Source organism: Nasonia vitripennis, chromosome 5 (genome assembly GCF_009193385.2).
Source record: "Nasonia vitripennis strain AsymCx chromosome 5, Nvit_psr_1.1, whole genome shotgun sequence".
NCBI classification, from domain to species: Eukaryota; Metazoa; Arthropoda; class Insecta; order Hymenoptera; family Pteromalidae; genus Nasonia; species Nasonia vitripennis.
The window spans coordinates 15321003-15336162 of NC_045761.1; the positions used below are offsets into that span (position 1 = coordinate 15321003).

General features: G+C 38.8%; 2 protein-coding genes across 7 annotated transcripts; one reads left to right on the forward strand and one right to left on the reverse strand.

Annotated features, from left to right (window-relative positions):
* LOC100679503 (potassium/sodium hyperpolarization-activated cyclic nucleotide-gated channel 1-like) lies at window positions 1-11917 on the reverse strand. Of its 4 annotated transcripts, none has more exons than XM_031932909.2 (10): window positions 11233-11917; window positions 10887-11153; window positions 10464-10703; window positions 10200-10389; window positions 8118-8252; window positions 7843-8038; window positions 6587-6778; window positions 6407-6508; window positions 4436-4557; window positions 1-362 (listed from the first exon to the last, which is right to left on the reverse strand). In XM_031932909.2, exons 1-10 carry the CDS (start codon window positions 11235-11237, stop codon window positions 138-140), a joined length of 1674 nt encoding a protein of 557 aa, XP_031788769.1. In that variant the 5' UTR covers window positions 11238-11917; the 3' UTR covers window positions 1-137. The 4 variants fall into 4 exon arrangements, with proteins under 4 accessions (XP_031788769.1, XP_031788768.1, XP_031788770.1 ...); XM_031932908.2 differs by having other exon boundaries at window positions 10455-10703; XM_031932910.2 differs by having other exon boundaries at window positions 10455-10703; window positions 10887-11139; window positions 11291-11555.
* On the forward strand, window positions 11029-15060 carry LOC100679069 (ESF1 homolog). Of its 3 annotated transcripts, none has more exons than XM_016986639.2 (3): window positions 11029-11143; window positions 12513-14710; window positions 14810-15060. In XM_016986639.2, the coding sequence occupies exons 2-3, from the start codon at window positions 12527-12529 to the stop codon at window positions 14933-14935; spliced, it is 2310 nt and encodes a 769-aa protein (XP_016842128.1). In that variant the 5' UTR covers window positions 11029-11143; window positions 12513-12526; the 3' UTR covers window positions 14936-15060. The 3 variants fall into 3 exon arrangements, with proteins under 3 accessions (XP_016842128.1, XP_003425125.1, XP_003425126.1); XM_003425077.4 differs by lacking the exon at window positions 11029-11143 and adding an exon at window positions 12071-12230; XM_003425078.4 differs by lacking the exon at window positions 11029-11143 and adding an exon at window positions 12134-12370.
* The last annotated feature ends 100 nt before the right edge of the window (window positions 15061-15160 follow it).

Sequence of the window (15160 nt, forward strand, 5' to 3'; positions counted from 1 at the left end):
TTACTACGTTAATTGCCATGCCCGTTTCATTGTACTTATGGTGTTTGTATGACGTTCTAATACACAAAAAGAAAATTTTTGTTGTTCACCAATAAACAAAATTAGAACAAATTTCAAACACAAATTATTCTCTCTTGCTATATTTCGCTCTGAACGTCTTGAACGTCTTGCATTCGTCTGTGGGCTACCAATTCTAAACGCTCGTGAAGATCGGATTTGGGTGTGATCACACGATTGAAATCTCGACGATCGAAGCGTAGAACTTCGCACATCTCCAGAGCAATCGCCGTTGTTATTCTTTTGTGATCCTGCTGGACTAAAGCGATTTCGCCAAAGTAGTCGCCATCGCGTAAGTGACAAATCTATAAAATTATTGTTAATATATTATTGCTATGCAATATGCAAATTCACTTAATTATTGGTACGTGTGTATCCGTATATCAGTAGTATAGGATTATAATATGTAGGAGATCAGTTCTCTACGCGTTTCCTGTTTATGAAGAAAGTGATATTTCTGTGGATGATTATACTTTTTCGTTGAAAACGTGATTTAATTAGTTGAAATTATTAAATATATAAATATATATATATGTGTGTGTGTGTGTGTGTGTGTGTGTGTGTGTGTGTGTGTGTTATAAGGTCGACCCGGGTATACCCGACTGAAAAAAGTGAGATGATATTAAGCTGATTATTAGCACCTATAATTAGCCAGTAATTCTGCCAAAACAGCAGCCGATCATCAGGTGATAATCAGATAAGTGTCTGTTTAATAACCTGTGATGCAAACTTGGGTCTTCCCAAGTTACACTTTTATGATAATACAGAAACAATAATAAGGGGGTGGAGCAGAATAATGTAGTACATGAACGTAATTTTTACATCCTTGGAAATTTTCACTATTTCTGTAGTTTTATAAAAAATGAATTGATTTCAATTAAATTTAAAATAATTATATCGCTAAATCGGGCATATCACTCCCGGCTGAAAATAATCATATGAGTGCTCATATGATACTTCCGACCGAATCTTCATATGAGAATCATGAGTGTCGTATGATATATCGTAAATTCTTATAAAAATAAATAATTATTCTACCCCTATTCGATACTTATAAAATTATAATTTTCTTTGTACTGTTGATTTGTAAGTTGCATCGAGAATTTACTTTTTCATAGATATTACATTGAAAAAAATCCGGACTTGTGGAGATTTGAACCCTGAACCTCAAAATTATGAAGCAAGCGTTTTACCACCGAGCCATCGTGATCTTTGATATTGTCGATTACTTTAGTAGAATAAAATAGGCATTATAACTTACGCGCCCTTGTATGTATTATTTATTAGTATCATATGATTCTCATATGATTATTTTCAGCCGGGCTGTAGTATATATTGTAAAGGAGGAAATCGTCTGTCTTATTGCGATGTGCTTTGGAAAAAATTACTGCATATCTAGGACCATGAAAAAAGTAAATGATATTGTTTGATATACGCTTTAAATGTCTGCATGAGCTAGAAAATGTATGAAAAGTCATTTAAAATTACCTTTCCAGGAGCTGTCAAAGCGTATAACCTTGTTACCATGGCAACGAGTTGATGTATACTTATTAAGGGCATGCCACAGTCCTGTTTTATCGACCCTAACTTATTTAGATTCCACTTTTCGGCGAAACGGCTGCTCAGAATGAATTTTCCTTTTGGGAATCGCATTCTGATGACCTAATAAAGGACGGACGACCGCTTTTATGTGATTTTTCGTCAATAAAGTAAAATCCGTGCTAAATAGAAATCGATAATTTCATGAAAATACGTCGTGGCAGTTGCTAAGGAGATCAACAAGCACGCGCACGCGGTGAGCGAGTAAAATCCGTGCTAAATAGAATATATATATATATATATATATATATATATATCATCCATGCGAAGCATTGCACTAAAATAATGCGATGTTACTTTACAAGATTGACATGTTTACAAAATTGGCTGTTTTATCATTTGCATGAATAAAACAATGACACAACAGTCGTGATGATATATTATATAGCTATATCATGCGTACACGGGGACAGCTTGCTCACCGCGTACGCGTGCTTGTTGATCTCCTTAGCAACTGCCACCACGTGTTTTCATGAAATTATCGATTTCTATTTAGTACGGGTTTTATTTTATTGCCGAAAATCACATAAAAGCGGTCGTCCGCCCTTTATTAGGTCATCAGAATGCGATTCCCAAAAGGAAAATTCATTCTGAGCAGCCGTTTCGCCGAAAAGTGGAATCTAAAGATTGGATAGCTCTGATTATGCTTATGCATTTTTTAATTATTTTTTCTCAATGTTTTAGCTTACGGAGCCATCACAGCTAGCTTCCGCGCACAAAGCGCACATCGAACAATATTATATACCATAGCGATGTGCTCGAGGGTCCTTAAAACCTGAATCACAGTGTGACGTTTTACATTCAAAATTCCCCATTGCTTGCCCCATCGGTGGTGAATATTTTACCAGAAATAAATATAAATAATGTGAACTTTTGATTTTCCAATCATGATAGGTCGGAATCATAAATCAATTTTATAGCGAACATTAAAGATAAACTTACGTTTACACCGCTATAGTGACATAATTCTTTCATTTTCCCTGTTGAAAATATATACCCGGATATGTAGCTGGATTTTCCATATGGATAATCTATATGGATTCCATATGGATTTATGTGGATTCCATATGGATTTATGTGGATTCCATGTGGATATTATATACGGATATCCACATGGATATCCATATGGAATCCACATGAATCCATATAGATTATCCAATCCAAAATATCCACTTTTTAATTATTTTATAGAAATTAAAATTTTGTGTAATGCTAAAAAATTAAGATTTATGAGCTCACAACCCCAGTTTTGGTGTTACCATCCGGATGGTACTTCCATTAATGGTTAGATGAACTAAACATAACAGGCGCATACAAAATTTGTAACTGTCTTGACTTTTTGAAAAACTAGATGGGCATCCATGTGGATATCCATATGAAATATCCACATGAAATCCACACAAATCCATATGGAATCCACATAAATCCATATGGTATCCACATGAATCCATATGGAAAATCCACCTGGATATCCAGGTATATATTTTCAACAGGGTTGCAAAGTCCCGCCATAGATCAACGTATTTGTTACTTGACCAATAAAATATTACAATCCCCACTTTGCTTACGTATAGTGCAAATCTTACAGATAATGACTGGTAGAAATTCCCCGATTTAAAATGGTAAAAAAACTAAGAACTTGGTTGTTTTCTTTGTTAGTTTTTGCTACAAGATGTAATCACGTTTTTTATCCTAGTAATTCTTTGGCAGCTCTTAGATCAAGTATTACTAACTGTTTTCGAAAAGTAACTGCCGAAGCGCTGCTAAGGCGTGCGGCTATCCTCGCGCGCAAGTCGTGGGTTCGAGTCCCCGGTCGGTCGAAATTCTATATAAGTACTTTCATTTAAAAGAAACTCGAATCCAAGACTTCTAGTAATGATTTTTCAATTCTAACCTCAAATCGTCATCGACCACGTGCACCTGTGCCTGTACTTAACCAACTATCTTTGGCAGTTACTTTTTCGAAATTAACAGTTAAGAATACTCGATCTAAGAACCGCCAAAGATCTAGGATAAAAAGCGTTACATCTTGCAACAAAAACTGGCAAAGTAAACTCCAAATTCTTAGATGGGCGACCTCAGAACTTCCAAGTAACTGAAATTTCATTTCTGCCAGGAATGTTTTTCTGAAAAATTCGAATAACGGCCCTGGTAGATAATGGCCGATTTAAAATGGTGAAAAACCTATAAGAACTTGGTAGTTTTCTTTGTCAGTTCTTGTTACAAGATGTAGCGCTTTTTATCCTAGTTCTTTGGCAGTTCTTAGATCTGTTTTTGAAAAGTAATGCCCAAGATAGTTAATGGTCAAATGACAACGTTTACTTGGCTCGGTTGGCTAAGGCGCGCGGCTTTCCTTGTGCAGGGCTCTGGTTCGAGTCCCAGGTCAGTCGAAATTTTTCGGATGATTTTTCGCATGCAAATCATTATTCTATATACTGTCATTAAAAAAAAAAACTCGAATACAAGCCTGCTATAGTAATAATTTTCCAATTCGAACCTCGAATCGCTATTTACTACGTGTACCTGTGTCGCGTTATTTCACCAACTATCTTCGGAAGAAAATAGTTAAGAATATTCAATCTAAAAACTGCCGTAGAACTAGGATAAAAAGCGTTAGATCTTGTAACAAAAACTGACAAAGAAAACTACCAAGTTCTGAGATTGACAACCTCAGAACTTTCAAATAACGTGGATACCGTTTCTACCAGGGGGACTTATAATAATTGTTTACCCGGCCAAAGCGACAGCAATACGTTCAACTAAAATTGTTCGCACTTACTTCTTTTCCTGAATAGCTTATTATAGCAACGGTGCCTGTGACTATGAAATACATGCACTTTCCTTCCGTATCGCATTTGAAAATAACATCATCTTGGAGAAAAATCACTTGTTTTAATGCACCTATATTGAAAAAACAAAAAAAGATTTGAATTATGTATCTGTCGACAATAATAGAAAGAAATATGTTTATAAGGGAGAGGTAGAGCATAAAAGTCAAGTTGTTGCCCAGTATGAACCACCGCATATTCTTTCAATTATATGTTCCTGTTAAATTGACGGAAAACTGGTGAGGCCTGCAGTATTTGGCATCCGTGGAATCCGTATAATAATCTACCACGCGTTATATTGTAAATTATAATTTGTATATTTTCTTGATTATTTTTCGATATTTTCATTTGTACGCGTAACTTTTTACCGGATCAATCATTTCGATTGCTTCGGTATTGTCCGCATATACCAGTGAACATTGAATCCGTTTTTTTCTCGAAAATACGAAGAGTATATAATAAGAGTATATAACTTCGTCATATTGCCTGCATGCTGATAAGTATAAATCTCGATAAATAGGGCCTGTTAATTCCTGCGCGATCATATACGTAAATTATCATATAAGATATGTCAATTCGCCGCGAATTGCGAAGACTAGCACGTTTCACGGCTCAAACTATTTTTGTACTGTAAAATGTTTCTGGTGAAAAAATAAATAAATAAATAAATAAATAAATAAACTACAGCTGGCTCAGAGCTGATAACTTGTCACTTCAATCTCTTTTGTGTTCGAGTTGTCCTTGTCCATCAACTCAGCAAATCACTCACGCTGCAAATACTTTCGGGACTAATTACAGGGCCTACGGGTTTAGCCAAATCCATGAGCCAGCAGCATAAATGCTAGTTGTATTATATAAAGAATTTTATATTTTATGTATAGGCCACCTGCTTTTCACGTAGCACAGAATCGCCATATTAATTATTTCCTATATATATATATATATATATATATATTAGTATATAGCTTATATTGGAAATGTTTTGAGAAACGAACCGATGCTGCATCATGATGCCAGGGAATTTTTCAAATACTAATCAAATCGACACGGCTCCTTAAACCAACCCCGTTGCCACACATATTGCAAGTAACGAGAGCGTTTCACACTGGGCAACATTTTTATCAATATATACAGTCAAAAAAAGTATCATTTCTGTACTTTTATATTCTGTGGTTCCCGGAAAGAGCCCCTAAGTCCAGTTTCGGGTCAGGTTATAAGTTTTAAATTACTTTTTATGCAAAAATGTCGGGATATATTATATTCAAAGGGGCAATAATAATATATAGTCCCGTAATTAAATTCATGCGCATAATACCCAAGTCCGTATACCCGTCATTGAGAGTAAAAAATGTCCTACGCTCGATCCTCGTTCTTTAGTATAACGATTTTCTTCATTTTTGAGCTATAAAACAAGATATACAAGGTGTCTGGTAGTCGAAGACTAAAAATAACATAAGCTTATCGAGATTTTATTGAGACTGCCGCGATAAAGTGCATTTTGTCTTGGCTTTTGCCATGTTGATAATTTTTAGGTTCAAACTACTAGTACACATTATAAGTACGAGTTTGACGCTCTTTGTCAAGAATTTAAGTCAAGGAAAATAAAAACTAACGTAAATCGCGTTCCCTGGCAGTTCCCGCGGAAAGACGCCGCGCACTCGAAGGGTCGGCTCTGTGATTCCCCAAATACCAAAATGAATTTAAGTGAATCAGTGTGGAGTTCTCTGAAAAACATGAAAAATAGACTTAGGTAATTCCTCTGGAAACCCACAGATATAAATCATTCGTTTGAGCTGAATCAAAATAAATTAAGGAATGTTCAAAGGCCCCCGCCTCGACGATAAAAGGTTCCTTACTGGGCGAATTGGCCCTATTTAGAACTCGTGCGCGTTCTACAGATTTTAAACCTATGATACCTTTACCTATGATACTGTTCAACAATGACCGAGGTATACTATTCAACAGTGGCGAAGACTCTAACAGTATTCTGCTGCTGTGTTGAGTGATTTCGTGTTTTAAATGCTCTGAAATCGACGAAAGAGCGGATGAGCTATGAAATTTGGTCGAAATAATTAGGATGTATGGGAATTTGGAGAGCTAACTTGAAAGAGTTGACGTTATCGCCTTTTCTTTAAACAAGCTTCCCTGAAAGCGGTGCTCATAGAAATGCAGCAACTTGTCCTTTAGATTATTTGACAGTTTTTTGTTGCCAATGTAATCTTTGACTCCATGCATAATCGACTGATACTTCAATTCTGGTTCGGCAGCTGACCTTACGAGCTGCAGTACGATCACTGAAATTTCGTTATAGCACATTTTGGAAAAAAAATGGTATATTTCGCACAGTCTGGCATTACCTAGACAGCAGAAAACGTTTTCTTGTGTTGCTTAAAATTTGATGCGATACTCGTGACCTATATATCGACGCTCCTAACGAAGGCTCGCCCGCGTTTCGGGACGAAAGCAAGAATGAAATGAGGGCTTGTAACGAAGGATCGCACGAAAACCGCGATTGCCGCGATGACTAGCTCGCTAAGAAACCGTTGCATCGAATAGTAGTAAGTGTTGCGAGCTCGCACTTTTTAATGTGCAAAAAATACCGATTTAAATGCAATTCGAATGGTAAAAATCGGATAATATTTATATGTATATTTGACAAGTATACAGGAATGTGTGTGATTCGAATATCATTTAAATCGGTATTTTTTGCACATTAAATAGTGTTGGACAAAGTTTTGTGTATACTGCGGCATTTGCAATGTGAAAATAGGAAAGACCCTTTGGGTCTCGAGCGACCCTCGTAAATGTGGCCCATGCGTTTAAGTCTTCGCCGCATAGGCGACAGAGCGTGCTTCTCTTCGTCTGAAACCCGGTTTTGGAGTTAGTTTTTGCCGCGTGGAAGACGGAGAGTTTTCGTTTTCGTTGCGAGCTCGCACCACCTACTACTATTCGATGCAAAGGTTTCTTAGCGAGCTAGTCATCGCGCGATCATTCGTTACAAGTCGTGAAATGAGCTAGAGTTCGCAGTTAGCTGAGTGGTGCCAGTCTTCGTTAGGAGCGTCGATTATAATGCGGTTCAGTTTTACTCGCCCCGTGTAAAAAGGAAGCATTCGCCCATTCACGTCACACGTATCGTAATGTACTATTTTTATTTGTGCCCTTATGCATTAGGTATACGCATGCCGATTGCCGTTGAACAACTTTTTCGGTGTTGGAACGGGCTTTCGCATTTTGTTTTAAACGCGCAGAATTAGAAAACATTTTTCCCGCGAAATTCCCCATGCATAAGGGGCCTATAAGCTGATTATTGGACGGAAAGTAAGGTTTGTAAGGTAACCTCTTTGTTTTGCATGCTTACCGATGACATAGAGAAAGTACGACATGCCGAACAGTAGAAGAATACATCGAGTCACTTTGTCGGGTAGGTCCGTGTACCGGAATTCGGTGTAACTATAACTGCAAAGATTGCCTCCGCCCATGTGCAAGCTCGTCAGATAAATAAGCCAAGTTGGTTTTTCGTACAACTTGGTATTGAAGAGGTAGCCTTCGGCTTTCTGAAAAAATCGCCAAAATCATGAAGCGCGTAAGAGGCGATTTTTATCAATAACGAAATGTCTGCATGGTATACGTTACGTCCAAGGGAGTCCGCGTTACGTACGCGTAAAAGAAGGGGAAGACGAAAGTGAAGCAAGCAGCCCAGTGAAAAATCAGCACCGTCAGGCAAAGAATCCATATTCCGTGCTCGTAAACTCGTGACGCTCCGCAGGCCTGAAGACGGTCAAGGCATTACTATATTTATACCTAAATGTAAAAAGTGTCGAGGTTTCGGCATTGGGAGCAGTCAGGCGTTACTCGTCCTCACACCTGCGAGTGGCCTTCTCTTAGATTGAAATGAAAGCTAGTCCCCCAAGAATTATAATGCACATGTCTATGATACATTGGAAAAGCATATAGCCCCCCTTTGAAGCTCAATAACTTTTAGAGAGATGGATTCCTTGAATTTGAAAAAAAAAAAAAATTAAAATGCTTGAACCGTTGAATCCTATCCCCTATATTTTGAGAAACAGAGTCACCTCTTTTGTCATTCTCATCCCATTTGAACCTCCTTTACAGTGCGTTTGCTTGTGTGACAATATCGACCTGAGGATAACAATTTCAGACCCCTCCGCATGCTGAAACCCATAAACCGAGTTTGTTGCGTAAAAGGTTCAAATTTAAGGGGCCACCACACCAGCTGTATATGGATAACCGTGTCAAATTGACGCGCTCCTTTGCTCCCAACTTTTAGAAAGACGGCTGTACATAGAAGTCGGAAAAAAGTACTTTGCGCGGAAGCGAGCTGGATAGCAGCTGTCAACGGGATCCTGGAGAAAAAGATACTTTAAAGTACGCTTTCCTTCCGAGCGCGCTAACCTCGGCTAAAATAAACAATGAACGATCGATCTGATATCTAAGCCAAAGTATTTGACATATCTGGGGAAAGTATATCTCAGCTCACGTACTCCCTCGCAAAGATTGTACCGACAACTATAGGTCCTGTAATTTTTTGAGAGTCATAAGAGCCCTCGTTTTTCCAGAAGTTGGGAGCAAGTGATCGCGTAAATTAACAATTGGTAGTATATCCATATAACTGGTGTGGTGGACCCTTAAGAAAAAGAATTTCTGGGTACAGAAGCGATACACAAGTAATGAGGGACAAGTTCTACGGGAAAAATACAGTTTTTGGTATGAAAAAGGGTGAAAAAAGAACCACTTGTTTTCTGATTGTACATGTTTCGAGCAATGCAAAACCACGTTCCAACACTGAAAAAGTGCCTTGTGGCCCCTTAAATTCGTCGAAAAATAGCCATTGTTCAACGGCATGTACATGCCTAATATGCATAAGGGCACATACAGAAAATGTATTACGGTAGAATGAAAGAACGGGAGAAGAGCTTTAATTGAAAGAAAATAAATAAAAAGCGTTTAAAATGCTTGATCTGGTCGAAAGTTGCGCATGATTGAAAATGTGGAAAAATCATGAAAAAAGATACAAATTTCTGGACTTGGAAAAATACAGCAATTTTCAACGCATTTTTTAAAATTTAAATTAATGCTCTTTTCCCGTCTAATTTCATCCTACCGATATATTTTCTGTTTGCGCCTTCAGAGATTAAGTACTTAGCACTCTTTCAGTGTTGGAACGGGGTTTCGCATTTTGTTTTAAACATGTACGCATTTCTTTTCGCCGTTTTTCAAGCCAAAAAAGTGTATTTTTCCGTAGAATTCCCGAAAAATTATCAATATGACAAAAATCTCGATATTTGTCATTTTGACGAGTCGTCGGTTCAACCGGACCTTTTATATCTCGAAAATGCAGTTCTAAATGTGCTTTGAGTTGGACGGTTGTGCACGACAGGAGCGTCATTTGCATGTCCCGATATTTTTACAGGGGAAGTACTTGCATATATATATATTTCAAGGAATGAAAACAAGGTGGACTTGTCGTTGGGTCTTGTCTGTTCTTCCGGAAACCACAGACGCACAAATAGCCGATCAATATCAATCAATGAAAAAATCGGCTAACGTATACTTTAAAGCTGACGAGTAGGTGGAGAGCTGTAGCGGAAACGAAAACGAAAATTGGCCTTTCCACACAGCAATCTTATCCGCCCCATGCTTTTAATTGAGCGCATGCAAATTGCAAGCAAGTATGCTATAGCAAAGTACGCGCACCACGACTACTTCTTTGATGTAATGCCGCAAGGTGCTGAGTCTGAAGAACTTCAAAAGCGGAAGCAGCTCGAGAAACAACAGTCGCAGCTTCGGATCCTTCTCCGGCTTCTGTAGCTGTTCTCGATGGAACCACGTGTAAGGAATGGACGACAGCAGATCCAGGGCAAAGAATCGCCCGCTCGCGTAGTGTCTGAAAAAAGCGGCAGCCCTGCGAATTGCGTACTTATGCGCGGCGACTTGCGTATACTCTCATACGAGGCCAACTTGGATACGAGCAGCGGATCGAGGAAGATTTCGTGACCGTCCGGGGAAACGTATCCAGTGAGGAAATTGAGCGAGACGTCCACCAAGCAGACGACGTATCCAGGCGTTAGAACGCTCAATGTCTCCGCGAGAGGGTCCGAGCCGTCTCCTCCCGCCGGCATCCGGTGGAACGACATCATGTGAGGGATCATGAAGAACATGTAGAGGTAGGCGAGGCTCATGACGATGTCCCAGGCGAACCTGCGCGCGTTAATGTACCTTTAGTGTGCATACTTACGATCTCCATAACAGAGTCTCAGTTATGTGTATGTATGTACACATCGAAACAACACAAACACGCACACACACACACGCACACGCATCTATATGTATGTGTGCTCGATTGTGTGCTCGTGTGTGTGTGTGTATGGGGGAATTACTTACCGAAAGCAGCTGCAGGGATGCACGAGCCACCAGTGAGCGGATACGCCGTGTCGGCGCTTCTCGAACGCGATAGCCGCTCTGCTGCGCAGGTAGAGCCTGGTCAAGGGGTGCCGAGCGGAGACGAGGAGGAGCTTCTGCAGGCGACGCTTGGATCGAGCGGCGCACCTCGCGTTCGGCGGCAAGCGGGGCAAGTGGCTCTCCGAGCCCCTGCGCAACTCGCACGCGTGCATCGCGATTCGCGATTCGCAGGCCCCTATGCAAGTATACCTATACTACATTAATATATAACTAATATAAGCGAGGAGCGCAGATTGCCTGCTAATTTTCGCGCTATATGTAGGTATACTTCATTGCGGTCCCATTAGCCTGGCCTGCCGTATGAATAATCGAGGATACGAGTATACCTATATGAGTTGGACCCTTGCTTATCTCGGGAGTAAGTAAATGGCGCGGCGGAGGCCGGAGGCCGGAGCCAAGACCAAGAGAGCGTGCTCTGACTTGTGACTTGAAAGTTGCGAAAGCGACCTTGCCGGCGGCGCGCGCTTATGATCGACGGGGATCTTCAGACTGTTCAGGCTGCTGGGGCCGTATCCTATAGCTTAATATATGTGGAATATAACTTTGTGGTTATGGAATAGACATGCGACTTGTCGGTGTGGATCTTTGTCGATCACATGTTTTGTGGTGGACGATAGACGGAACGCGACCCGTGACAGTCATGACATTTATTTTGAGTTTACTGTCATCGAGGATAGTACTTGTTTTTACCTCCGTAGATGCAGCGTAATATGCTATTATAGAAATTTAAATAAAAAAGCTTTTCATAATAAATAATACTTTTGTAAATAACAATATAAATTGTTGAGCAATTCGCTTTAAACTTATTTATATTACCCTTTGTCAAGTCTATACAATAAATATATCAATATTAATGTAATTTAATAATAATGTATAAGGTTGTTAAAGCTCTTAAACTTTATAATAAACTTTTTTCATTGCGGCTGGGAATACAATAAATTTACAAATACTATTATGAGCTAAGGTATCCATATTTCTTTTTATTTTTAAAACGTTTCATCGTCAATTTTATTAAAAGGAAATAAAATAATTCAATTATTCTTTCTTTTCCGCCTGTAGTCGAGTCCATTTTCAATTTTCATAATTGCCGCGCGATGTGACAGTCATGACTGTCACGGGTCGCGTTCCGTCTATCGTCCACCACAAAACATGTGATCGACAAAGATCCACACCGACAAGTCATGTCTCGCTTCCATAACCACAAAGTTATATTCCACATATAAGCTAGAGGATACGGCCCCTGCAGCCGCTGTTAGTGGTAACTTGGTAAGTGGGCATTAGCCGGCAGTCCGCAGCCGTGTTGTTTTCCCCGCGCCCAATTCGCGTGTGTTGCTTGCCCGACGTTCCGGCTGGCTTTTTTCGTAATTAGTCAAATATACAATCGACACGATTTCATCGTCTCCGAGGTATTCCTTTGTAACATAGGCGTATTTCCTACATCTTTGCACAGAGAGCCTTGATTTCTCGCTTAGCTAACCTCAAAAATCGAATCGCGCGGTTGTAATCGACTTTCAAAAGTAAATAACATGTGCTACTTGTAATTTCCAGACCAACACTTCATCATGGACAACGCGTGGAGAGATCTACGTTTTGCGCACTTGGCAAAGGATCCGAAATTCAGGCGGATTCCCAGAAGCGAACGAAAAGTTAAAATAGACAAACGTTTCATATCTATGTTCAAAGATAAGAAGTTTGCCGTCAAGTACACAGTCGATAAAAGAGGACGACCTATCAATCAATCTTCCTCGGAGAATTTGAGGAAGTACTATGATTTATCTAGCGACGATAGCGATTCCGCTGAAGGATACTTAGAATTCCTTGCCCAAGCTAAGGAATCAGAAGAGCAAAAGCCCAAAAAACTTGCAGAAGGGACTAGAGATAAGAAGGAGACTGTCGTTGGTCAGAATCAAAAAGATGAACAAGGCGAGGAGGAGAGTGACGGTGAAAACTTTTCCAGCAATGGTAGTTTATTGCTTGTAAAACCTTCATCGTCTGCAGGCAACAGTTCGAACGAGCAGGAAATCGCAGACGACTCTGCCGATGATACTGATGACGATAGTGAAAGAGAAGAGAATGAACAGCAGTTAAAAAGCAGACGAAAGAATGAAAAACAATTGGATAATCAAGTTAAAAAGAAATTGAGAGATTTGACAGTAGATTACGCTAGAGGCGAAGGAGTTTTGATCTCCGACAGCTCATCGGATGAAGAAAGTTCTGAATATGATGACGACGACGATGATGAAGACGAAATAGAGCACAACTGGGGAGAATTAGACAAGGAAGCGCCAACAACTGACGAAATCACCCATAGACTAGCTGCGTGTAACATGGATTGGGATAGAATCAGAGCTACCGATCTTATGGTGCTTTTCAATTCATTCCTGCCTACCGGAGGATTAATCCATAGTGTGACAATATATCCATCAGATTTTGGATTGCAGAGAATGAAAGAGGAAGAAGTTAAAGGACCTATTGAATTAGTAGAGCCCAAACAAGAGGTCAGTGACGAAGATGAAGAGAAGCAGCATACTGATGATGAAAACGGAGAAGGTTCAAGTTACCATATGGAAAAACTCAGAAAGTATCAGCTCAATCGTTTAAAATATTATTATGCAGTCATTGATTTCGATTCTGCTAGTACAGCCAATAAAGTCTACACCGAGTGTGATGGACTGGAATACGAGTCTTCTTCTACTAAACTTGATTTAAGGTTTATTCCCAATGACATGACATTTCAGAATGAGCCTAAAGAAGTTTGTGATAAATTACCTGATCTGTCCAAGTATCAACCAAGACAATTCACTACTACTGCTTTGCAACAGGTGAAAGTAGATTTAACTTGGGATGAAACAAACCCAGAAAGACAAGAAATTTCTCAAAAATTGAACTCCGGTAAACTAGATGAAATTGATAAAACTGATATTCAAGCTTACTTGGCAAGTGGAACAAGCGAAGATGAGTCCGAGGATGAAGTGAAAAAACAACTAAAAGGAATAGGTAATGCTGGCGAAGATGAGGATCCAATTGATAAATATAAATCATTATTGAAATCTATCGAAGAAGCGGAAGAAAACAAAAAAAATAAAGAAGTACAGCTAGAATTTACATGGGGATTAGGAGCCAAAGAAAAGACTGAGAAATTGGTGAAAGAGAAAATGAAACAAACTGAGAACTTGACACCATTTGAACAATATCTTGAGAAGCGAAAACTAAAGAAAATAGCTAAACGAGAACAGAAGAAAAAAGCAGCAGAGGAGAATGATAAAGATGAATCGGACAGTGAAGATTCTATACCTGATGGTATTGATATGAACGACCCATATTTTGCAGAGGAATTGAAAAATACCAAACCCAAAGCTAAAAAACGAAAAAATACCCCGATTAATGATAAGCTGGACTCAACTGATGAAGAGGAAGAAAAGAAACGTCAAGCTGAGCTAGAACTTCTGTTAATGGATGAAGATGATGAAAGTAATAAAAAGCACTTTAGTATGAAGCGAATTGAAGAAGCAGAATCTTTAACAAAATCCAAGAAAAAACGTCTCAGCAAAAAGAAAAAAGACTTAAAAGAGGAAGCAGATAAAGACAATTTCCAAGTCGATGTTAAGGATTCCAGGTTCGAGGCACTGTTTACATCACATCATTATAATATTGATCCAGCCGATCCTCATTACCGAAAAACAAAGGGCACAGAAGCTCTTGTAAGTGAAAAACTCAAAAGAAGAAGTGAAAATGATAAAGATGTTGTAAGTATCAGTTGAATTATGTATTAATTAAAAAAAAAACAAGTTTTTACTTATTGGAAAATAAAGTATGAATCAATAATGTAAAAATTTTATTTGCAGAGAAAAGAAGAAAAATCAACTGCTAAAGAAAAAAATGCAACAAGTCCTAAAGTCAATGCAGAACTCAACACTTTGATTAAATCCATAAAGAGGAATACTCAAAATATTAGTAAACATGTAAAATAAATGATTTCATGTGTTATACTAGTGTTGATCTAATAATGTTGAAGTTATTAATGTACAAAATAGTTTATATGTAAATTAATTGTTTAAGTATTTAAAAAATAGGTCTGCATTTACAATTTTTTATATCTGCTGTTTTTTTTCAATTCAAAACTGCCGCTTTCTTGTTCTAACCTCAAAGTGCTTACAAGCCGCATATCATGTCCGCACAAGATATATAGGTATATG

What these genes read in the sequence shown, in the direction of transcription:
- LOC100679069 (XM_016986639.2), top strand. Translation starts at nt 12,527, where the DNA reads ATGGACAACGCGTGGAGAGATCTACGTTTTGCGCACTTGGCAAAGGAT. An exon ending in GTGAAAATGATAAAGATGTT is followed by an intron (nt 14,711 to 14,809) that starts GTAAGTATCAGT and finishes TTTTATTTGCAG; the next exon opens with AGAAAAGAAGAAAAATCAAC.
- LOC100679503 (XM_031932908.2), bottom strand. An exon ending in CTCGTATCCAAGTTGGCCTC is followed by an intron (nt 10,390 to 10,454) that starts GTATGAGAGTAT and finishes CGCTTTTTTCAG; the next exon opens with ACACTACGCGAGCGGGCGAT. An exon ending in GATAACGTCAACTCTTTCAA is followed by an intron (nt 6,509 to 6,586) that starts GTTAGCTCTCCA and finishes CGTCGATTTCAG; the next exon opens with AGCATTTAAAACACGAAATC.